The sequence below is a fragment of the Talpa europaea genome, assembly GCF_964194135.1.
Source record: "Talpa europaea genome assembly, chromosome: 2".
NCBI classification, from domain to species: Eukaryota; Metazoa; Chordata; class Mammalia; order Eulipotyphla; family Talpidae; genus Talpa; species Talpa europaea.
Window position 1 is genome coordinate 20670742 of NC_140068.1, and position 26215 is coordinate 20696956.

The 26215-nt window shown below is 42.5% G+C and overlaps 1 protein-coding gene across 1 annotated transcript in view; it reads right to left on the reverse strand.

The window, feature by feature from the left end:
* The window catches only part of ARFGEF3 (ARFGEF family member 3), a gene marked incomplete at its 5' end in the record, with an annotated part of 132306 nt that overhangs the window by 99601 nt on the left and 6490 nt on the right, over positions 1–26215 (reverse strand). The window contains one exon of the mRNA XM_084227681.1: positions 789–870. Within this exon, the coding sequence (XP_084083807.1) occupies positions 789–870 (82 nt within the window). The remainder of the gene's footprint in view (positions 1–788; positions 871–26215) is intronic.

The following is a 26215-nucleotide window of genomic DNA, read 5'->3' on the forward strand; positions in this document are numbered from 1 at the left end:
TAGCAGTTTTCTCCTAAACAGTATTAGGAACCTCTCTGAACTTAAAGAGCTAATGATGAAATTGTACAAGCTGATGTGAAAAGCAACTGACAAATGCCACCAATCTATGGCCATGTGAATAAACCCCTGCAGGCCTGAGCTTACAGTGCTCGTTAGATAGAAACCAAAGCACTTAAGAAGTCAGTGTTTCTATAGCCATCACCTTTGCACTGTTGGAATTGGACCTATTACATTTGGTGTAAAATACAAATGAAATAATGCTGCTCAGAGAAAGAAATGTGTCCAAACATTCTGACTGTCCTTATTAACTCCAAATCTCCTTCTTCTTCCCAATCTTTCTTTGGGAACAAATCACATTAATCCATTTACCAACCTAACTGTAGAATAGAAAACAAAATAAGATCTTTCAGTTTACCCATCAAGTCTCATTAGACAGAAACACAGATATTGAATGTACAAAAGAGTTCAGTTGGCACAGAACTTGAGGTGTCTCTTTTAGAATCCCTTACTCTCTTAAAAGCTGGACATCAGAAGAACCATTTCATTTTGGGTGGGCTAGGTGGGCCCCCATGAATCCGTGTCAGCTGACAAAGTCCCAGTAAGATGTTGCTGTGCAAATGCCAGTAAATGTAAGAAAATCCTATTATCCTCTATCATTGTTACCTACTTCAGTTTCATTTCTGTCTGGGTCTTTAAAAAGCAAGCATGTAAAACATTAAGTATTTGCTCTTTCAATGCGAAAGTGGTCTGTCAATTTCCGCCGCCCCACCACACTCTGCAAGCCATACCTGTATCCCTGCCAAGGCGTGCTGGGCCAGCTTCACATTTTTGGACTCCAAAGCCAACTGGAGAGGCAGCAGGCATTTCTCCCTGGCAAAAACATAAATAAAGACAACATGTGAGCTCAGCAAAGCTGGCAGTCAAGAGATAAAAGCCTTATGTACAACTACCCCCAAATGCTGCTGCTCACATACACCGAACTATAACCAACAATGAAAATGTGTAGACTTAAAAACACACACACACACAGTTACAAAGCTGTGCAGAAATAATAGCATCCAGAAACTAGCAAGGCCATGAGACTCTCAAACACAAGGACTCTCAAACAACTGTTTTGGTGCATTGATTATGACATGGTAGGACATGGCCAGCTCATAACAAGCCTTGCTCTTTCCCAAATGAACATAATTGCTTGTACCCTGTACACCTGGGTGAATGCTGCTAGGAAGCATCATTCATGTAGGTTTTTGTGCCTGTTCACCTCTCTTCTTCACCTCAGAAATGACTGCATCACCATCACAACTCTGCCTCATCAATCAAGGCCAAAATTTGATACTCAAAGTGGTCAATAATTAGTTATAATTTTAAAATTTGCTCTCTAGTCTCCATCAGGTATCTGAATTTTGTGACTGCTTCTGAACAAACAGGTTTCTGAGACAAATACAAATGAACCTTCCCATTCAGCCTTTAATTGGCACTTACCCTAGTTTTATATTTACCAAAGAGAAGTAACCTGGAATCATGGGAGAACTAAACAAACAACAACAACAAAACATGGAGCACTACTTGGATATTTTAAATATTAAAAAACAGGGAACTGGGCATTAAAATATGTGATGAATAAATCAAAAGGGCCACACACACACACACACAAATCTTTCTGTTAGAAGCAGTTACTCTAAATAATTAAACAACAGACCAAGAATTTTAATCAACCCATTATTTCCCTATAGATTTACACTGGCACAAACAAATGAAATGTGACTTAATTTTACCAGGTTCCTCCACCCCAGTAGTCCCATTTTTATTTTATACTTTCAGCACATGCTAAAAGATTCATCGACTTCAGAGGGTGTGAAAGTCATAGAGTGAGGCTATAGGATTTCATCTTTGGAGAAATCAGGGTCACTGTTGCAGAATACAATGTGTAAAGGCAGGAAGACACAGTGCAGGTTTTCTGATCCAGCAGACCGGGTAAAGGAGGAGTCAGAGTCCTCAGTGGCTTTTTGCAGGATTTTATTGGGATTTAGCAGGTACATGGCAGCAGGAGTGCTGGGGGACCAGTACGCTGGCAGGCCTCCCAGCCCCCAGCAGGTCTTCACTCTGGGCTCTCCAGCCTTCTCTCAGCTTCTTCTTTTGGCTTCTCTTTTGGCTTCTGCTGCTTCTTTCTCAGGCTCTCTTTCGGCTTCTTCTGGCGTCCCCATGATGCCGCCCTTAAAAGCACAGTCTCAGCCCAGGTGAATCCCATCTACCTATGCCCACACCCTACTCCAGGTGCCCTCCATCAGGCATGCATTCAGGACTGCAAGGATCCATCATCTATCCTGATGGCCGGAGGGCAGAAAAGCCTGACATTTTTCCTTATCTTACAGTCCACCCCCTCAGGTTTTTCTGCCATAGCCTTCATATTACAATTTTCTTAGCAAACATAAACAATGCAGCCATGGCCCACAAAAGCAAATACATTACAATATAACAGCAAAATACAACAGAAAACAAATAAGTCCAGGCAGGGCACTAACCTAGTGGCAAAAGACAATTATTGGTACCAGTAGATGAGCCACCAAATCTGCTGCCGAAGGCACTGCTCACACAAAGGAGGGGAACCACTCACGGCATCTACTGTAACACATCAGTTGCTGTCAGGCTTCCTGGCCTTTTCTGGCTGTAGTCTCAGCTACAAGCCACACATACAGCATCCACTCCCAGGATGCACTCACTCTGGGATTGGCAATTTTATTCTGTTGGGGGTAATCGCCAGCCCTCAGGGTTTCTGTCTGCAGTCGCTCCAACATTCGACCTTCATAGCCACCAATGCGACACACAGACCCCTGCACTCAGGCCAACCCACTGCACAAGCACATGGGTCGGGGATCCAAACTCTACATTCAGCTTGGGCTCCACCCCAAGCCACGTTCCCCAACCATCCCCCAAGGACAGGTTCCTCAGCTCCTCACCCTCACACAAGAACCAGCAGGGCATCACCCATGGGTGATTTTACGAGACTCACTGGCCTTCCTCAGCTTACTTAGTGCTTAACAGCCACTCAGGGCTTCCCAAACTTAGCATTAGCACCAGCTTTTGCCTTCTCAGTTGGCTTTTTCCTCTGCCTCGCTGCTGGGCATAAACAGGCTGCTTTGGGCCACTGAGGCCCACCGGCCACCCCCAGATTCCCATCTCCTGGGGTGTACAAACAATAGCATCCTCCCCCAGGGTCCCAAAAACTTAACTTGCCAAAGTTCCTCTGCCTTCTGGCGGGATTGTCAGTCCAAGTTCATTAGTCCAAGTCTGTTAGCCTCTCCCTGCATCAGCACTGGTGAGCTCCGAATCATGGTCCTCTCTTCCGATGATTCTTGCTGCCTCAGGGGTCATTGGCTGGTCCTCTCGGGCGTCTCCTTCACGCAAGGTCTCGTCCTGTAGCTCCTGGACATTGTCCCTCTCCTGTACCACCATGACGCCTCCAGTGTCGTCACAGGCACACACAGTCTGTTACTCCTTAGTCCCTCCAGGTCTTCAGAGGTCTCCAATACCCATCTGCATGGATCATCTTGCCGACTTACGCCAATTGTAAGGGCAGGAAGACACAGTGCAGGTTTTCTGATCCAGCAGACCGGGTAAAGGAGAAGTCAGATTCCTCAGTCGCTTTTTGCAGGCTTTTATTGAGATTTAGCAGGTACATGGCAGCAGGAGTGCTGGGGGGCCAGTAGGCTGTCAGGCCTCCCAGCCCCCAGCAGGTCTTCACTCTGGGCTCTCCGGACTTCACTTGGCTTCTTCTTTCAGCTTCTCCTCGGCTTCTGCTGCTTCTTTCTCGGCTTCTTCTGGTGTCCCCGTGATGCCGCCCTTAAAAGCACAGTCTCAGCCCAGGTGAATCCCATCTACCTATGCCCACACCCTACTCCAGGTGCCCTCCATCAGGCATGCATTCAGGACTGCAAGGATCCATCATCTATCCTGATGGCCGGAGGGCAGAAAAGCCTGACATTTTTCCTTACCCTACACAATGAAACAGAAATTTAATTGTATCTGTGACTGCTTCCTGCAATTCTGCTGCTTTTCTGTGGACTCCTCCATCAGCAGCTCCAGGACAGAAGACATGACAGCCACAGACACTCCTGAGTGCCAACCACAAAGACAGAGCACAAGCAGATGGATAAATTCTCCCAACTGTATTACTTTCATTTGGGTGGCCATAATTTTGTCTGTGTACTGTTGTTAGCTTGTCAGAGTTACAAGGCAAACATGAACAGGCAGTAAAAGCAGGAATAACAGGCTTTTCCAATTTTGTTTCTTTTGTTTAATCCCATGTTTACAAGCTTGGAAAGTTAATAGGAAGGGTGAAAGTAGAGAGTGAAGTAGGAGTAATGGGCAGATGGAATATTAACAGAAAAGCCTTAGAATTTCAGAGGTAAACGCTTGAAACAATCAAATTTCCATCAGGATTAATTCATTGTGAAGCATCTTTCACCTTGAAATTGGAGTCAGTACCAATGAGCAGTGCTGAGGTCCAATACTGTTACTGTCTTAGAGCCTGGAGCAGGAAAAGTCTGGTAAGTGCCAGTGTGCTGAAAATGCACAAGCATCACACGACTCACCAAGAGCAACGAGCAAGGGTGGAGGCCACTTCAACAGCTAGGACCTTTTTGGAAATGCTGAGCCTGCTAAACCTTGGGGAGCAGCACACTTGCTGATCAACAACTGCATACCTGTTACTCTGCCATCCTCATTATCTGTCCCTGATGTCCTCTTCCCTCTCTCACCTACTTCTACATCCACACAATTCAGACTGCAGACCTGAGCCAGGGTGCATGCAGACAAATGCCAGGAGCTCCAGTTTGCCACACAATCCCAGGGACATCACTGGCCTTCTTTTCATGCTAGACATAGTCACCAGGCAGGACCGGAAGATGTAATAGGTTCAGGGAGGTTCTGGCTACGTTGAAAGCTATCAGTGTTTAATGGAAGAGCAAGAGCTGTGGTATCTCACAGACCTGGAGTCTCCCAACCATTTTAAAACCACAAGGAAGATATTTAACTGTTGGGTCTTAGTTCCACAGTACATTGGAGGGGCATCTTATGACCAATCCTGCAGGGCTAGTAGAAGCAGTGATAATATGTGTCAGGGAATGGAAATTTTTTTCCATAAAAAGTAGATAATACACATTTTAGGCCTTTGGTGTCTGTCCTAACTATTCAAATCTGCCACAGTACAAAAGCAGTCATGGACAATCCGTGAATCAATGAGCCAATAAAATTGTGTATTTACATAAACAAGCAATGGGTCAGATTTCACATACAGGCTATAGTTTGCTCAGCTCTGATATAGACAAATATAGACCTAGCAGAGATCACAATTTTTAGCACAAGATAAGCAGATATACCTATCACAATATCCACAAAGCCTGCTACCTAGGACATGGGGCTCTCTATTAGTGGAAGGTCTTAGCAAAACCAATGATAGCACTGAAATTCTTAGAAAGTGAATGCATTGAGGAGGGACTGCATTGAGAGACTTCATCTGAGCATTAAAAGAAAGTATTCCATCCATCCAATCATCTGCTCAAATAACATTTGAGTGCCTGCTATGTAAAGACAGCATGATGGGTGATTGAGACACTAGCAAGGACAAGACAGAACAAACACTTGCTTTCATTTTTACTTGTAGCATTAAAGAAAAATTAACATCTATAATATATATTATCTGTCAAATATTTATTATACCAGTTACTGCAGCCTTTAAATTAGGTACTCAGCCTAGTTTTACACCTAGAAAATGGGGGTTCAAAGAGGTCTTGTTGCCTGCCCAAGGCCACACAGCTAAAATCTGTTGGACACAATTCAAGCCCGAATCCATCTGATTCCTAAGACCAGGTCTCTAAGAAACAGATCTCTTTAACCTTTTTTGGATCATGAATCAAAAAATCTGGCTGAAGACCCTCTTCCTAGAGTACATAATCATTTCAAGGAATTCACTGCCCTTCCTCCCTCTAGTTCCAAATGTGTATGAATCCCAAGTGAAGAGCCCCTGCTCTGGGGGAAAGGATCCTTCCCAGCACAGCAGAAACCTCAGTGACTCAGAGAAGAGGTCCTGTACCCTGGATTTAGGGTTCCCTTAAGGTGGGCTTTAGTGAGCCCTGGAGTGGAGAGGTATCTTTGTGTGCATGTGTGTCTGTAGGAGGTAGGCTTACAGGCTGGCTAATTTTCAGACCCAAGGCCTTTCAACCCCTCAAACCTTATGATCCCCTAGATGGGCATTACAAGCCTCAGATCTCACTTCTGCAGGAAAAGAACACGTGCAGAAATGAAATGGAGGCACAGCTGATTTCATTGCTTGCTCTCTGATATCATAAAAATCATGCTGCCTTAGTTTTTTGAAAGTGATTTTAATAAAAGAGAATAAAAGGCCTGTTAATTGGAGCTCTGGATTAAATTTATAATGAAATGCAACATGACACACACTTAGTTCTCTTTGCATATACTGTATGAGAATAAATCATCTTTTGATCTTTCTAGAAGCTGCCTCATTGGGGAAAGGGCATACCAAAAACCAATACTCAATTGCATTAAGTGATTATTTTTTATGCACAGGCATGTGCAAATTCAGTCTCGCCTAATTAAATAAAGGCAGCAGCCCCAGGTTTCATGTCCTGACATGCCATTATTTCTAGAGACAAGTAATTATCAGTGCAGCATATGCATGAGGAAGACCTGGTCCCCTGACACTGTGTCTGGTGATGTCAAGGAGACTGAACCTATTTCCGTAATTGCACTGTCATGGTTCACAGACCAGCTTTATTGGGTTGGAAGACTACAATGGACGAAGGGAAATTAAAATAGATGAATCGGGGAAATGTTAGGATTCACTAAAATTTAACTTCCAATATGAGCACAAACGTAAGTGTCAATTAAAACCAAATATATTCCTGAATATTAGGCTGATTTCTCTTTGATGCCCCATGTGGGAGGAGGCACAAAGATATCTTTGATTTCTAGGGTCTGCTTACACTATCTGATTCTAGGGTTCTATGATCTGAGCCATATATCTAGCAGCTGTGTGGATTCCTTCACCTTCCCTAGCATGGTCTGGTTGGAAATCAGTGGCTTGTATGTGCAAAGTACCAATTCATAAAATCATATTTACGATTTTATTTAATTATAACTTTTGAAAGCAGAGATTTGTTATCAATATAACAGAGAGAGAAGAGATTACCTATCCAAGGTCACAGCTGTGACTTAACGTTGGACCACCTGTCTTCAAAACTCATGCTCTCAGGCCTCTATCACAATGTCTACACTAGCAGATAGATCCCATCAAATGTGGCATGACAGCCTGCTTTCAAAATAGCAACTCAAATGTATATCAGGTTAAAAGAGGGGGGTCATCATCAAACAAATGATACCAATAATCTCATGTTGAGGGGTCATTTATGAAGCAATGCATTATATTTGACAGCTGGTGTGGGGTTACACAGGAAAAAAAACTGGCTTTGGAATCAGTTGCTGGCTTCAATTACAACGAAACATCGTTTTTCTTAGTAGTGATGATCTTTCTTAATTTGAGTACAGTAGACTTGTGACACGAGGGATGGTATCATGCTCGTTTATGAACATTGATATTTTCAACATTTTGTATCAATATTGATGGGTCTTTTTTTTACTGAAGAGGCTTTTGCCAGAGCCAATTCCATTGAGCCAAATGGAAGTGAACTGATTCCTTAACTGATTTTCTCTGCAATGCAGATAAAATGTTTCTTTATTTCAATAAAATATCTTCTTCAGTATCACTCAGTCTCATTTATATTTCACAACAAAAATTAGATTCATCCTTCAGGAAGTATTTCAGGCCCTAGGGATATGGCTGTGAACAACCTAAAATCCCTTTTCTCTGGCAGGATTTCTTAGCAGGCCTATTGCAATTACTATGAAATTGCCATTTCTTTAGGTCAGGAAAGGTTGAATATCAGCAATTTTATACGATTCAATTTATTAAAATCCTAAACAATGTGGTTATATAGCTCATGTTTTCTCTGAAGATATAAACTTTTATTATCTATCATTTTATTGTAATACGCATATATGTACATAAAAAAATTCTGAATAGTACAAAGGAATATTCAGCAATGAAAATCAATTAGGGCACCAGCTAAGAGCGAGCTGACCTGAATGCTGACCATGACTATTTCCATATAGTGGCATTTTTTTTTAAACACTTTCTATTTATATCAACTTTTATTTTTTTTTTTTTTTTTTTTTTAATTTTGTAGAGGCATGTTTATTTATTTATTTGTTTGTTTGTTTGTTTTTTTTTTTTTGTTTATACAAGCACTGGGTACAGTCAGAAGCGCAGGAGGGTGAGAGAATTCACCAGAGCCAGAGCGGGGAGCAGAGCAGGCAGAAGGACCGAAGTACACTGCTGAGGGGAGCAGCGGGCGGCAGGAGAGGTCTGCGCGCCATGTGGGACCCTCCTTCTGTGGCTGGGGAGCAGCCGGGGATCGAACCGGCGCCGCAGAGGCTGCGGGCAGGTTCGCAACCCAGCGCTCAACCGCTGCGCCACCGGGGAGGCCCTTATATCAACTTTTAAATGGTAACTCCAGAATACCTGCCACCTGAACAAAGTATTTTTAAAGCAACTGGCTCCTCACCAAAACAACCATCATAGCATTTCCTTCTCCTATTCAGCTTAAAAAAGCGTGAATCAGATTATACACAAAATATTAAATATGGAACTTGTAGTGTCCCATTTTTTTCTGCTACTTACACAAACAGTGCAACTCTATGGTAAGCAGACCTGCTGCTCCAGTCCATAAAGAAAACTTCCATTTTTGTCCTTTGGGTAGATCCCTAGGAGTGGAATTGCTGGGTCCTCTGGTAGCTCCATTTTTAGTAGACTGAGGAACCTCCAGACAGCTCTCCATAGTGTACAGACCAGTTTGCACTCCCACCAGCAATGCAGGAGAGATCCTTTTTCACCACATCCTCATTGCTAGCTTTTTTTTTTTTTTTTAAAGATTTAGTTATTTATACAAGAGCTGGGGTACAGGCTGGAAGTGTTGGGGGGGGGTGGTGGTGAGAGAACTCACCAGAGAGAGCGGGGAGTAGAACAGGAAGACAGATGGAAGACACTGCTGAGGGGAGCAGCAGGCAAGGCAGGAGAGGTCTGCTGTGCCATGTGGGTATCTCCCTGGCCGGCCAGGAATCAAACCCACTCTGCAAAGATTGTGGACAGCTCCACGAGCTCAGAGCTCAACCTGCTGCGCCACCAGGGAGGCCCTCATTGCTACTTTTTTTTAATATATGCCATTCTTACTGGTGTAAGGTGGTATCTCAATGTGATATTTATTTGCATTTCCCTGATTATAAGGGATGTTGAACATTTTTCATATACCTGTTGGCCATTTGCATTTCCTCTTTGGAGAAATGTCTTTTAAGTTATTCTGCCCATTTCTTGACTGGATTGTTTACTTTGTTTTTGTTGAGTCATGTGAGTTCTTTGTATTATTTTTGTGATCAGGCCCTTATCAGTTGCATGGAGTGCAAAGATTTTTTCCCAGTCAGTGATGATGCACGGGTGAATTAGTGAAGGAAACTCTATGGGGACTACGCCTGAGGGGGTGGGGGGAATATTGTTTAAAAACAAACAATGATGTAAAAAATAAAAATAATGAATAATAAAAAAAGCACCTGATTATATAAATGGCCTAAATTAACTAAGAAAAAAAAAAAAGAAAACCTCCATTTAGGAGCCCCCCTGGTGGCACCAAGGGTTAAGTTGCAGCACTGTGAAGCCATTGGCAGCCACTGCAACACGAGTTTGATCCCCAGACCTCTCCAGTCTCGCCCACTGCTCCCCTCAGCAGTGTATTTCAATAAACCTGCCTGTTCTGCTCCCCACTCTGTCTATGGTGAATCCTCTCACCTCTATGCACCTTTGTCCTACACCCCAGCTCTTGTATGCATAAATAAGTCTTTAAAAGAAGAAAACCTCCATATGCATTATGGGCCTCACTATGCTCAATTTTTTTGTAGTGAAAGAACAACTGCAGGCAACTAAGTAGGTTTAATAATCATCCGAAAAAATTGAACTACTACCTGAGTTTCATCTTTGCTACTTGATATGTTCCATTTTAAAAATAGCTGCAAAAGAGCAGAAAGCAACATATATAACAAAACATTTTGCTGCATCATCATGATAGGATAATGGGTCTATCTTTTCATTTTAAGGTTTTCAAAAAATAGTGCAATATTTAAAAAATAAAAAGCACTGCAGTTCAAGAAGACAATTTATAAAAGAGTACATTTCTATGTACTTCAAAAAATTTTTCCAGTTTTATTGAGAGATAACTGACATATAACATTGCACAAATTCAAGGTATACAGTAAAATGATTCAATATATGTATATATTACTAAGTGCTCCCCACAGTAAGTTTAGTTAACATCCATCACTTCACACTGTTGTGATTTTTTTCCCATGATGAGAACTTTGAAGGTCTATTTTGCCAACTTTCAAATATACAATACAGTATTGTTAAATACAGTCACCATACTGTATGTTACACCCCCAAGACTTAATTTATCTTTGAAAAGATTAAAGACAGATTATGGCTTGGTATTTTCACCTGCAATCTAGGGATTATCAATATTAATACTTGTTCTATAAGATTTAAATTTATGTAATCAGGGGCATAAACACTAAAGGGTGTTTTTTTCTCCCCCCCCCCAGAAGGAAAAAAATGACATGAAGCCCATAGTAATCAAAAGGAGGTTGTTCTAAACTTTATTTTTCCTACAAGTACTGAGTATTTCTTAGACTCCATGGGAAGGCCTAGGAAGACAGCGCAGAGCTCCGTCCCCAGCACAGAGACCCACTGTGCCAGGCAAAGCTAACAACCACTCATCAAACACAAGCTCAGAGATTTCAAGTCTCACAGTCTCTATCCAAAGAGCCATCCATCTGCACAGATGCCACCCGCCTTCACCTTCGTGCTTCTGCTTGACCTGACTAGTCTTTCTGGAGCCCCCCCCCCTTGTTAGTGCTTTCCCACCCCCAACAGGATAGTGGCTGCTATAGTTACTTAATAACTGTGGGGGGGGGGGAGGGAGAGGAAGGAAGCTCACAATCAACTGGTAATGAAGTTCCAAAAATCTGCTACCTAGCAAGCTACTTTATTAGCATACAATGACCAAAAATAAATTAAACTTATACCTGAAAAATGAGAACTCCAGAAGTTCATGCTAATTTTTGACCAATTGTTAGACTCATAACTGTAATGAGGGAAATAGTAACACGACTTTTTGTAGCGCTTTTGCTAGAAAAGTACTTTATAGCACAATTTGATCGAGTTTGAATTGTCCTTAAAATTTTTTTAAAGAACTAAGATAAATGACTGATATAGATATATACATGATGGAATATTTTGTCATAAAAAGGGAAATCCTGTTATTTGTTACATCAGCGAATGCAGAGAACATTGTACTAACTAAAAGAAGCCACAGGCAAAATATACATACTATATGAAGTCACTTAAATGTGACACTAAAAAGTTCAAACTCAAAGAGAATAGAGAGTAGTTGTGTGTGGTGAAGGTGATCAGAGGTAGGTACAAGCTCCAGGTTCAGAATGAGGAAGTCCTGGGGTCTCATGCACAGCAGATCACTATATACTTGAAATCTGCTATGAGGGTAGATCTTACGTATTCTCACCACCTACACACAGTGTAACTATATGACGTAATGGATGTATAATTGACTTGATTATAGTAATTTTTTCCACAATGTATATATCAAATCATCAAACTGTACACCTCAAACATAGAAGATTTTATCTGTCAATTATAACACCTCAGTAAAGTTGGGAAAAGAAACTGACACCATTTTATATATTGAAGTTATAACCTTTGTCCCCTGTTACAAACTGCAGTTCTTTCTCCATGGGCATCAAAAATCAGTTTCAGCTGTCAATGTATAGAGATAATTCCCCTTAAGCAATTCATTTTGGCAGTAAGCATCAGACAGAGAACAATGATGTAAAATTTTATTTTCCCATAAACAGCAACTATTCCCAGCAGTAATACGTTTGTGGTGTTTCAACTACCGAATATCCCAAAAGATCCTGCACTGCAAGCACTTTTTAAAAATAGGCCTTGGGTGAAAGCCAAAAGGAGGCTGGTTTGGTTCCTTATTAGCTGTCTGCTTTAAATATAAAATCGACTCTACCCTCTGTCTCGCAGCCTGTAGAGTCAGCTGAGTAAGATCTACACGAATCTTCTACTCAGTACCCTTAAATGGGGCACCATCTGATGTGGAGACGAGACTGTTTCTCAAAATAAATTTCATTTTCAAGGTTGGCTTTGTGTCTAGGCCTAGGGTTACCTGTCAGCCTGGTACAAACTACGTTGCAACCCAGTCAAAGTGCAGGCAGTTGTACTAATATCTTAATGTCAGCAACAGGCTGCTGGATTTCTCTTGGGGCCATATCACATCTCTGATCCATCTGGATGACCTTCCCAGATGAAATATATACTGGAAGAAAAATATGCCCATTGTTGTTTTCACACACTGAGAAGAGAAAAACAACAGTGGCAGACTCTTAGTGAAATGATTAGACAAAGAGTCAGTGAAACTAAGACAGTGACAGCTGCCTGCCCACCACCTGAGAACCGGGCATGAAAATGGGCCCACAAAGGACCGAAAGCTCTGACTACACCAGGCGAGCAATTATGAGAGGACAGCAGTGACTTATAGCTGTGGAGACCACAGGAGCAAATGTAACACAGCCATTTCCGACAGGCTGGGCTATAAATGCCAAAGTACATCTACACATGCCTACAAAGTCAGTGAAAAGAAGTGAAGATCTTGATAAAGATGTCCACATGGAAGAAAGGGCAACCTGTCAACAAATTTATCGTGGAATTGAGATTTCTGAGTATGCTGTTATTCTGGCGTAATCATCATCTTTATTGGCAACATCCCATTCTTAAGAAACCTCCAGCAAGGAAAAGTGTTTCTCCTTTTACAAGGTAAAATAAGGACCTCTATTGATTTTCTATTGTATCAATGAAAGAGGTTCCTAAACTCCAAAAAACTGAGAATGAGTGATTGACTCCACCACTAAACACTCCCCGAATTGCGCAGATGCCTTTTAACTAGGGTGACTCACTATTCACGTCATGGTGATTGTCCCCATGTGTCAGAGGGCACCAAGGCACTGTCAGTTCCATCCTGGGAAGGTGGGCACATCCTGAGCAGGGTCAAAGTGACCAGAGCTTTGCTGCTGAGAGACAGAGTCAAATCCCCCTGGGACATCAATGTGCTCACTCAGGGTTATGGACACGGACCCTCAGCATTCTCCATGGCAGGTCTAGGTGATGTCCTCCCTCCCTGGGGCACCTCCCTGTGCAGACTCAGCTCTCCCTAGTCATAGCTGGAAGCCAGCGTTACCACTGCTGGGGTGCTAACATGGCCGGGTCTACTCCACTAAAGGCCCAGGGTGTCTGAGCTGCAGGTCCCCTGCTCTTACTTAAATGTGAAGATTACAGTACCTTGGAAGGCAATCGAGTCTGTTAAAAGAACCATGGCCCAGCTCAGAGATCTGTGGTTTAGCTCCAGTCAAAAACAGTGGGGTGTAACCATTGGGCATGTTACTTAAACTCTCTGGAACACAGTTTCTGTTCCATAAGACACTAGGAAGGTTCTGTCCCTCGAGGCCTCCTTCACAAGGATGGGAAAGATAAACTGAATGGAAGATAGAGTTTGAAAGCAAATGTCTCATTGAAATATCAGGGAGGTGAAGTGAGAAGAGCAGCACAGTCTAAGGAAACGAGTCCTCTCTGTGCTGGCGTGTGTTCCCTATAAGCCTCAGTTGTCCGGTCTGCGAGATGGGGATAGTGCAGTTACCTCCTCCAACTGGAGTAGCCTCACTTTATTCAAGCATGAGGGTAGTAGTGTCAGTCGCCTTTTTCTTAGTCACTCATTTCCATCTTTGTTTTGGCTTCTATGTTGTCAGCCCCTCGTAGTTCAAGGTTGGTCTAAGCCTTTCCTGACAATCCCTGTTTCCTACTTTTCTAGCTTCCCTATAGCTCTGGAAGAACTCTTTGCTTTCCTGATAAAGAGAACCACACATTTTATTGGCGCTGCCTTTCTGCCTTTGGTCTTTTTGCCTTCCGTCTTGAATGGGGATGTGATGACTGTACGAAAAAATGAGTATTGCAACCCCAAAGAGTCAAATATCATAGAAGACCAAGAGAATCCTAGAGATACGAGGGCTCAAAGCCGACTTTCAAACTGCTAATTAGAGGAGAGAAAGAAGCCCCAGCTCACTGAAACCACCATGAGTTAAGCTTTCCATTGCTTAGAACGTCCAGCATTCACAACTCACATACCCCATTAAAGTCACTTCTCAGAGAAGTGCCAATATTTAAGTAATTACATACATGCCTCCTGTCCCATCTATTTTCTAAGGTGAAAGGTGAAATAAAGGACTAGATAGGGACAACAACAATTCTTATCCTAACACATGTAAATGACAGGTAGCTGATAAATAGGTACAAAACACATAAAATATAGCAGAAAACAATAGAAAAAAATTTAAGTCAGAGCTATACTTGACCCTCTATCATAGTTTAGCTGCATGATGTAAACAACGGATTTTACCTCAGTCTCAGTTTTCTATCATTCAAATACGGATTATACTAGTACCTATTGCACTTATTGTGTAATTTAATAAGATAATGCATAAAGTCATTAGTACAATTCTAGGCACAATCAATGCTCCATAATTGATAGGCTTGGCTATTTAGGACAAGCACATTACACCGGGGGACTGGCTGAACGGATGGCACAGTGAGGAGTCTAGCTGATGCATGCTAGTCAATCATTTTTGGCAGCAGGGCAAAGCTATAATGGGCATCTATGTGTCCAGGGGGTGGGGGAGAATGCCAGGCCCCCACCTCAAGCCCCCACACCTTGTAAACACCACAAATGTCTCAGCTCACCTCTCTTACTGTTTTTCTGGAGTTACCACTTAAACCGTAGTGAGGCAACCACTTTGTTCCTTGGGCTCACTCTCTTGTCTGGTGGTCCCACCTCTCTGTAGTCACTCACCCTCGGTAAGGAAAAAATGTCAGGCTTTTCTGCCCTCCCGCCATCAGGATAGATGATGGATCCTTGCGGTCCTGAATGCATGCCTGATGGCGGGCACCAGGAGTAGGGTATGGGCATAGGTAGATGGGATTCACCTGGGCTGAGACTGGGCTTTTTAAGGGCGGCGTCACGGGGACGCCAGTAAAAGCCGAGAACGAGCAGAAGCTGAGAGAGAGGGAGAACGCTTGGGGAGCCCAGATAGAGTGAAGACCTCCCAGCACCCCTGCCTGCCATATACCTGATAATCCCACTAACAACCTGCAAAATCACTGAAGACTGACTCCTCCTTTACCCGGTCTGCTGGATTATAGAAAACCTGCACTGCGTCCATTCCTGCCCTAACACCCTCTCTTAGCCATTCTCCGCCATAGCCATTTCTGAGTAATGCCACCCTTATACCCTGGCCCTCCTAGAAACAGGTGTGCACACTCACGCATGCCCACACCATCCTGCACGTGTGCACCATCAGGCACGTGTGCCCCAAGCCCACGTACCCAAGCACTTCTGCATTTAAGGCTGCAGGTGAAAGTCACAGAGGCCAGCAGCATAAAAGCCTGACCATTTCACTTACCCTATGTAAACTCACCCTACAGAAGAAATAAAAAGGACAATAAAATGACTACAAGACAGCCAGACATGGGGAAAAGATCCTGCTGATCGATCTTCAGGTTCATTATGGCTGCCAGTCACCTGGGCACGCCTTCCTTGCCTGGCTCCCTGAGAGGCACAGGGGTTCCTCCAGGGTCAGTGTACTAGTGAGAGTGCCTTCGGCTGCAAGTGATGGGAAACCCAACTCCCTGAGCAGGCTGAGGAAGCAGGCATGTTGGGTTCAGGTGCTCCTGAGACAAAGCCAAGAGCTCAAGGTTTCTCCATTCTGCTGATCTGCCCTCCAAGTGTCATGTCTACCCTGGTGTAGGGTAAGGTAAAAAAAGTATCAGGCTTTTCTGCTCTCCCACCATCAGGACTGATGATGGATCCCTGAGATCCTGAATGCATGCCTGATGGTGGGCACCTGGAGTAGGGTGTGGGCATATGTAAGTGGGTACACCTGGGCGGCGTCACGGAGACACCTGATTTTATTAAACTGATTTGGGGAAGCCTCCCTGATGGCCTAGGGGTTAAGTCTCAGCACTATCACTGAGACAGCCTGAGTTCAATCCCTGGCCAGGGCACTAACCCACATGGCAGAGCAGACCCCTTCTATCTTGCCTGCTGCTCTCCTTAGCAGTGTATTTCAGTAGATCTGCCTGTTCTGCTGTCCACTCTGTCTCTGCTGAATCTCTCACCCCCCACACACACACCTCTGGCCTACACCCCAGCTGGTCTATAATAAATTTTGTTTAAATAAATAAAGCAATTTGCAAAAAATATAGAATTCTTTTGGATTTTTGTTTTGAAAATAGTTACTTTCATAGAAAATGTCATTTATATTAACATGTTGTATCTGTTATTTTAAATGAGTACTTTCAAAATTTCTATATAATTTCTAACATGGTAAAAGTAGATGGATATAATCTAAATTTTTTAAAGCTCCATGGGGTCCTCAATAATTTTCAGAAGTATAAAGGGCCTAAGCACTACTGCATGAATGTGATGGATGAAAGGATTAAAGAAAATATATATACACCATGCAATAGTTTGCTATAAAAAGGAAATCCTGCCCTTTGTGACAACATGGATGAGCCTTGAGGGAATTATGCTAAGTGATATAAGTCAAACAAAGACAAATACTATATAGACAAATACTATAAGTGAGATATAAAAAATCTGAACACAGAGAAACAGATTAGGTTGGTGGTTGCCACAGGCAGGGTGTGGGGTTTGGAGAAGTGAAGGTCAAAGGGTACAAACATTCAGTTATAAGATGAAGTCTTGGGGACATAATGTATAGCATGGTGACTCCAGTTAATTACACAGTATTGTACTGAAAGTTACTAAAAGAGTAGATTAAAAAATTTTGCTATAATTATTTTTAACTAAGGTAATATTGGGGTACCCCCATCATGTCTCACCACCATAGTGCACCCACCACCAACTCACCCATATTCCTTCCACCCCCACAAACCATTATGCTTCTCTCCCTCCATGTCCCTTCCCCTCCTATCATCCCCACCCGCTTGGTTCTGTAGTCAACTATCAAGGATTAGTTTTACAGCTTTAACTATTAACTTAGTTACTTTATATTCCATGTGTTAGTGACACCATTCAGTATCCTTTTCCTTATTTCATTTAGCATTATCCTTTCTACTCCTGGACATCTATCCCCAAAATTCAAAAACATTAATTTGAAAGGAAACTTGCACTCCCACGTTTACTGCAGCACTGCTTACTATAGCTAAACTATGGAAACAACCTAAGTGCCCCTGAACAGATGAAAGAGTAGATCTTAAAAGTTCTCCCCCACACACACAAAATGGTACCTATGTAGCTGGTGGACGTGCTAAACATCTTTTGAAATATGTTGCTTTACTGCAAGTGCTTTATCAAGCTTTGAAGAAATCTTTTTTTTTTTTTAAACTGAAGGTTTGTGGCAACCTTGCATGATCAAACTAGGCATGTGCTCACTGTGTATCACATTTTGGTAATTTTGATAGTATTTCAAACTTTTCACTGTAACTACTTCTGTTATGGTGATCTTTAACAGTGATCTTGTATACGTGTTAAAGGAGAGACAACAGGCTCCAAGTGGAGTCAATTATGCAGAGCTCATGTCACCATGTTAAGACTTACCACCCAATTTATAGGTGCTGAATCCTAAATAAGTCAATATATTAAGATTCCACTCCCAGAAGTGGAATAAATAAGTCAATCTCAAATTACCTAGTGACCACTAGGCCCTTGATATCCCCCAGAAGGTGACCTTGCCTAAAAACAATCCATTCTTTGCAGGTAAATTCCTTATCCCACCCACTTCTGCCAATAAAAGTCTTTATTCTGCATAGCTCTCCGGAGCTCCTTTCTATCTGCTAGATGGGATGCTGCCTGAGTCATGAATAGTTGAATTAGATCTTAAAATATACAGATAAATTCTTTAATAACATATAGCAAATTGTCATATTTCACAACTTAAACTTACATAACATTACATGCCAATTATATCTCAAAAAAGCTGGGGGGAAAATATACACATGTATATGCCAATAACAGGGAGGGACCTTAGACAAGCTTTATGGGCTAGAAGCTTCTCTTCAGGTCGGCTGCTAAGGAGATGTCATGGAAAGAGGGATAGGAGGCAGCAGGCAGTCATGCTGAGCCCATGTAGGGAAGATGAGTCCACCTCTGTGGCCTGAATGGGGTCTTTCTAGACCTGCCTCCTCTGCATCTACTAGTCAGTCAATGATCACAGCAGGGAAACAGATACCTCACAACCTTCCAGGTGTCCATTTCCATTTATAGAAGCTGACAGGCTCAGGGTTCAAGTGCTTATATGTTGGAGAACTAGGATTGGACACAGGACTTTATATATTACAATTACATTTCTACTTCCGTTTCAGCAAGTGGTAACTCTTGGAGAGGAGAGTTTGAGTCTTGTTCCCCACCATGCTCCCAGCACATGTGCTTAGCTTTGACTCCAAGCCCAGGTTACCCAACCCCACTAGCACTGCCTCTTCTGCCACATCATAGATCCCCCTCCTACTATCTTTCTACTACCCATAGAGAGGTTGGCATTCAAGAGTGAGCTGCAAGGCAATCATCCCAAACAAATATTTAATGAAGGCGTCCACTGTACTGGCTTCCTGGGCACACACACCTTAAACTAACAATTGTTTCATTTCTTAATCAAATATCCGATTGACGTGAAATTACATCTCTGTTTTTACTATCTCTGAAACACAAGTGTTTCCCTATGCCCATTTTCAGCACATGTCACATTACTAGCCCTATTTTCCTTATCCAGATGTTTTCCCCAGTTGAAGATAAAAATTGTTGGGTGGATACAGCATCCCCCTTCCAGCTCCATGCTAGTCAGCCTTTGGGCTCTACTCCCCTTCCCCCCACCCATGCAAAGCTCAACTGTTTCTCAGCTTATCCTCTACCAAAGCCTCTGAACTCAGCAAACAAAACCCCCTTTGTATTTGAAGGTTTTTTCCTCTCAGCTGATAAATATAGAAAAACAAAATGAGGGTCACAAAATTAAAACAGCAATGGGGAAGTTACATTGTCAAGGGGAAAAAAATCTTTGAAATATAACAAACAGTTCTCTCTGGATTTGATTAAATTAAAACTTAACCTAAATCTGCTCCCACTCAGAATGTGATCTAGTCTAGATTATTCCTTACTTCATGACTAAGAACAAGCCCTAAATCTTCTCTTGGTAACTCTGCAGTTAACTTATCTTCACCTTTCCTGAAAGTACCTTAGCTGTTCTTCAGACCCTGAATCAAGACAGCAGGATTTTGGAGAGGTAAGGGTTAGTTACTTCATTCCATAATTACTCAGGCTTCCCCAGAGGGTATTCACATCCATTCTGGACTAGAATCTTTTATCTTAGAGTCTCCTGCCTTCAGAGAGGAAAAGTCAATTTAGGTCATTTCCTGACTATGTCACGCATGCACATTAACTAAATCTCAACAGCTCTATAATTCATGGCTCTACTGGCAGTCTGAATATAGGCCACCCTCTCTTTTAAAAGCCCTGGACCCTTGGAAATTGCATTTTTCATAGTTTCAATACAAAGTGATCTTATCCTGATTCCCACTTTAGTAAGCTGTGGTGAGGACAGGGCAGTGTTTAAACAGTCCATTTCCCACCAGTTCATTTCCATAGCAATGCTTCATCAAATACTTTACCTCATGAGATTTTGTTTTTGGAATCTCAGCTTTTTACATAAATTACAAATAAGAAAAATAAGCTGTGTTAAATCAATAATGGGAGAGGTCATATTCCTCAGTGGGTTACAGCAATGCATAAACTGGGGGGTCTACCAGTCCTGGCTGTGCCTCAGTGCTCCTCCCCACCTCACAGATGAGCCATCAGGGTTGAGACCAGCATGGATGGCACCTAGCAGCATCCCTGGCATGTAGCAAAGGTTTAAAAAGTGCTAACCTGTAAACATGCATATCCCAATTTTAGTTGGGAAGATCTGAATCATCAGACTATTAAACACACTAAGATAGTCATACTGAGTACCAGACTACGCAACAGGTAAGGGAGAACAGTGTCAAGCTCATTGGACTTAACTTGAAAAAGAAACATCAGAATATTATATAATCACACAATCCTACTGACTTATGCACAGTGTGACTATACAGAATACGTAGTAAGACAAAAAAAAATACAAGAAATATGAAATATTTAATAAACAAAAGTATCCAAAGAAACTACATGTGATTCTAGTCTTGTACCAAGTCTTCCCCAATAGAATAACCCAGAGAGTGAAAAAGACACCTCATCAAGTCATTCCCATGGCTGAGTTAATGAGCTCAGTCCCTACCCATCTCTTGGAATCCACTTTTTTTTAACAATTTATTTATGCATACAAGAACTGGGGTACAGGCCGGAGATGCGGGCAGGGGAGGTGAAAGGATTTGCCAGAGACAGAGTGGGGGAACAGAACAGGCAGACTGACTGAAATACATTGCTGAGGGGAGCAGTGGGCGAGTCAGGAGAGGTCTGCTTCGCCATGTGGGTTGCTCCCTGGCCAGCCGGGGATAGAACTCATGTTGCAGAGGCTGCAGATTGCTTCATAGTGCGGTGTTTAACCCTTTGTGGCACCAGAGAGGCCCTGGAATCCACTTTTATAACCCATCAATATTAACAATTTCTCAGAGGCATACTTTAAAATTAAAGCAGGAAATCTGGACCTTAGCTGCTTACAAGGCACAGCTTAATTATGAAAACCAAGCACAGAAGAACCCACATAGCAAATACTCTATCTTCCTTTCTTGCCAAAAGGAATAAAGAGGCCAAAGAAAGAAAATTCATGATGGGGTGTTTAAATTTTTGTCAAAATAGAGTTTTAACACTTCCCTTTAAAGCGAAGTGCTATAAAATAAAGAGGTCAAGTACTGTCATAAAGGAATGATGAGTAGCCATGCTTGTTGTTTGTACAATGGTATCTTGCTCACATCCCAAAATGCCCAATGCCCCCCATTATCAATTGTAACTTTTGTGGCTATTCTTTAATTGACTGTATCATTTTAAAGTGCTTTTAGGTCCTGGGCTATTAACAAGGAGAAGCTTTATAATTGAGAGTTAATTATAGGTCTTCCTTATCAAAGGAGCTAAAACATAAAAACCACTGGATTGGCTTACAGGCTGGCAGATAACATGCAGAAGAAACTCGTTGTAAGTCAGGACATAACACTGTCACTTATACTATGTTAAAAGGTGACAGGAATATTCTTTATCTTCCATAGCAGAGAAAAGAAAAAGGGAAACTAGATCTTCATGGCCCATTGATTCTAACACCAATTGCAGCATCCTCACCAATTAAGGCTACTCCACGTGCCACTTTCTTGCTGCAGATGCATGGGTGTTTGTGGCCAACATGAAAAGATCATTCTGCCTATCTGTTTAGGGCAACTCAGATCTCAGAAAACTAGAATAGTCCAGACTATGCTAGGGTAAGGCCTTCTTCACCTAAATGGTTCCCACCGACCCCAAGTATGCCTGGCAATGTCTCCTGTATTTCCTTTCATTGTGCACTGAGATAAAGAATTCTCTACAACTGAAAATGAGCCAGATTTACACATACCAACATGCCTTAAATCGCCTACTATTCCTTTTTTAATCTTAAGCAGAGCTAGCAAAAGACCAAAGCCAAAACTCAAATTTGCACGCCTCTGCAAAGAGCATCCAGCTATAGTACGGAGGAAAGGCAGAAACCAGTGAGAGGAGTTTAAATTTAAATTTAGGGGAGGACACAGATGTTTGCAATCCTCATGGAATAACAGGGAAACCTCATTAGAAGCACCTGTCCTGCACTTAAGCTAGTATTTTCCATTCAGTTAGCACAAGTTGATGGCCTGGAATTCTACACCAGCACCCTCTGCTTCTGGGGAGGGCAACACATCTCCATGACTTGATAAAGGCAGAAAAAATCATGAGCTGTAAACTGCCTGTCAAAATGGCTATTGAGATAGCTGCTGTGCTCATTCACTTTAAATCACACTCTGTCCTTCTCAGTTGATGTGTAAATATTTGACTCTTCAATTAAAAAACAAATAAAAAATTCACACATCCTGTAGAAGTTGCTGCAGGGTTCAAAGCACAGAACAAAAGCACTAAAATAGATGAGCAACAAAAAAGCAATTAAAATAAAACCATGCAAAGAACTGGAAACCTCTAAGGATGGTTCTTTACAAAGTGCTGATGAATGAGCTCCTACTCTGCAGGAAAGACTAGTGAGTCCCCAAACTGAGACAAGGTTGAACATGTCAGTATTTGAGCTGAAAAAAATATGTGAGCCAGGCAAGCAAAATGAAGGAGAGGACTGGGTAGAGGCTCAGCTAGCCTGAGGGTGGGGCTGGGGTGAGGAAATACAGAAGGGTAAATGGGAAGAAGAGTTGGTCAAGTCTTTCTGGGAACTACAACTGGCAGGAGAAAATTAGGCTGAGGTTGGCTCTGAAGAATCCCAAAGATAAGCAAAATGGCAGCTGGGTCATGGCCGGCAGCATCATGGCTGGGACTGTTCCCAGAGGGGCACTGAGGAATGCAAATGAGAGTTTTTGCTGCCAATGGCTGCCTTTAAACAAGATAGCTTGTGTATTCCCTTCACAGCCTATGTCATATGTCTCTGGACCAGTCCCCTTGTAAGTAACCTGGTCTGAGAAGGGAAAAGCCTGGATGAGAGCAGAGTAGGGGTGGAAGTTTTTTATTCTTTAAAACAGAAATATTCCAAGTCAAATCCAAGTTGGGGGAGAGGGTGTGGTAGGCATCATGCCTCCTCCTGGTGGGCAAAGGACTCTTCATGGGAACCTATTGAGAGTGGAAACCCTTGTACATTTGATGTCTCTTGGCATGAAACATTAATTAGGGTCCCAATAACTAGCATCACCCCCCCCCTTCCTGATCAAATGCAGGAATTGCACATTAGACTACTCAAGGTTTGGTTGAGTGTAGGGGTTTAAGGCTAAGCTAGCTTAGTTAATGGACTGGGTGATGTGTTTCTGGGTCTGCTCTTTAATAGTTAATGAGGTTAATGGACTGGGTGATGTGTTTCTGGGCCTATTCTTTGGGACCTATCCTTTCAGTCTATGAGCTATAACAAGGTCGACTGCCAATGTTGAGTTTCCATTCTGGCAAGGATTCTTCTAAATACTGTTTTCTAAGAATCTAGTTGATGAGGACATAGGCTCCTGGGACGTATGATGCAAAGTTTGGAGATGTTTCAGTCTACAAAGGTTTACAGGCCAGTGAACTAGGCAGTGCAAGGATGAGTAATTTATATATATGAACTCCTTGAGGATAGGGTCTAAGAACCAAACTCCTAAACAACTGTCAACCTGATTGATAAACAAAACAGAATTATGTAAAACGTATGGTGAGAGCATGAAGGAGAGAGGAATGACCTCTACCAACCTCAGCTCAGTCCTCAGGGGTGAGGAAGTAGGAGAGGTTTCATGTTCTGAGACACACACCAGCCAATCTCAATGAAGTAAGCTGTTCAGAAAATGCCCCTTGGTATTAAAGTGCCCCATATGAAGGGATTGCTAACCACCTACGGCCAGTATTTTGTTTTGGTCTAAGCTTTGGCTGCCAAACAAAGAGGACTCGCAAACGAGTATGCTCTATTTCAACTTGTGGGAGGGCCCAGAGGGAGAGAGTCCCAGTAGGGACTGGAAAGCACCTTCAGTAAAAACACAGCCCATGTGGGAGGGTTACCTGGATTGGGGACTTGCGGAAGTGGCCTTAGTGTAGGAAACAGCATGTTTCCCTGGTGGCGTATGCCACTTCAGTTCTTCTCACGACAAGACAAAAATCAAAGTCCTTAGTGAAAAACACTCTGGGTTCTGGAGGAGGCAGAACAGAGCTGGCCTTGAGTGTGGACAGCCCAGCAGCTGTGGGAATCTTTAACAGGAAGGGGCCTGCAGGGCTAGGAGAGTAAGCTGCTGGCTTTGGACACAAAATTTAATGGCACACTAAAAACCTCAGTCATTAAGATAAATATGTTAATGTCACATTTTAAAAATACCTCAAGATTAATGCAAAAAAAAAAATCCAAGATGAACACAATACCAAAATTGTAATGAGGGCAAACCCAGCCTCACACTGGCTTGACTTGGCTCCACCTGCTTCACCCTGGTTCTGGCCCTGAAAACCTGATTGGGAAGTTAGAAAACAGGCATCTCAGCCATGACATCCACAGTAGTGGGGACCTCGGAATGGGGTGAAAGCATCCTCTTCACAGCTTTATATAGAAGGATGTAAGGGCAGACAGATGCACAGCCACCAGAATTTGGAGTTTGAATTCACTGGAAAGAACAGCAGACATGGCTTTCTGGCCTAGATGCCAGCAGGGGAATTGAGTGTTCCCAAGGGAGGCTCCGAAGCCGAACACTGAAGGAGCCCATTAGACGGGCAGAGCATCCCAAAAGTGATCTGGAAAAGGCAATGACTGCTAACAAAATGGGTCTCAGAGGTCCAAAAGAGACAGAGTCCTTTTCTACTCAATAAATGTAAGTTCTTCAACATTTAAGAAAGAAAATGATCAGACAAATCAAGGAATCATCACAACCAAGCCACACAAGGACAGCAGGACATGGGTGATGAATCAACAGGCAGTAATTTAAACATCACAGAGATCAAGGTGTTAGGGGGAAAAGGATGTCCCAAAGCAAATTCCATACAGGCTTTGTGGACTCCACCCCCACCCCAGGTCAAAACCAAAGACACTGGGAACTCCAAATCCCATCACCACCAAAGGGAAGGTGGCTGGGACCTGAGGGTGGGGTTAAGCAGCCAGGTGGATACAAAAGGCAGACACATGGGCTTTGGGGGGCTCTCTCCATTTTGGGCTCTCGGCCAGCTTGCAGCGTCCGGTCAGCTCTGAGAGTGACTTTGGGTTTCCAGGTCGTCGGATCGGGTAGGACGCATTAAAGACTTTATTTCCCTATTTTCTCCCTGAGTTGTACCTTTTCCTTATTTTCTTTTTCTCTTGTAAATAAACCTTTTATTAACCCTTTTGTAATAGAGAGTAGTAGAGTATTCATAAGTCTCTTTAAAGCGCGCGGGTGAGGACCCACAGCCAGGAACCCGTTTAATATCGGGGTTGCTCTATAACAAAGGTACTTCTGGGTGGGCCTATGGCAGGTGCTCGCTGACAAATAAGGCTGGTGATAGCCTCAAAACACACACATGGTTCAGCCCCCAAACATTGTAACAAAATGCACAGCAACCCTGAAAACAGACTAAATGACCATATTATTTTGATTCTATCACTTGATTCCCCAAAACACTGAGAAAAATTAGAGAAATGTGGGGGGGGGTGAGAGTAAAAGAATCTCACAGAATAGGAAAACATTTCATGTTGTTAGCTACTAATAGTTCTTTTTTTTATTTTATACATTTTTTACATCATTTTTCATTTTTGCACAATGTATGCATTTTCATCTTAGCTATAGTCCCCATAAAATTCCCACCCCCCCTTGTTTTGATCTTCCTCCCTCCTCCCACCCTGTAGTATGTCTCTGATTTATAGTTGCTTGTTGATTTTGATTTTTACTTTATTCTAATAGTTCTTGATCACCGCCTTCCCAGCCTTACCATTTGATCGAGACACCAACGGCAAACAACATTGTCACCATCCGTAAGTGGCAACCTGGTTTGGTTGGAGATATTTCACCAAGTCACCACTACACCAAGTACACCATTTCACCAAGTCACCACCAAGTCAATTGCCTTTGGCTTGTATGACAAAGAGGACATGGAAAGGGTACCCCAATCTAACCCTGAGGTATCTATGGCTATGAAAACTCTTTAACAGTAAAAACTGCTGCACTATTCTTTTCCCCTTGAACTTATACTTCCATTCAATAATATGCTTTAATGCTTGAGAGGTCTTTATTAATCTATCATATTTCTCTCTAACAAAAGCGTGCACAGAAATTTCCTGTGACACTAAGACTTCAAAGTGT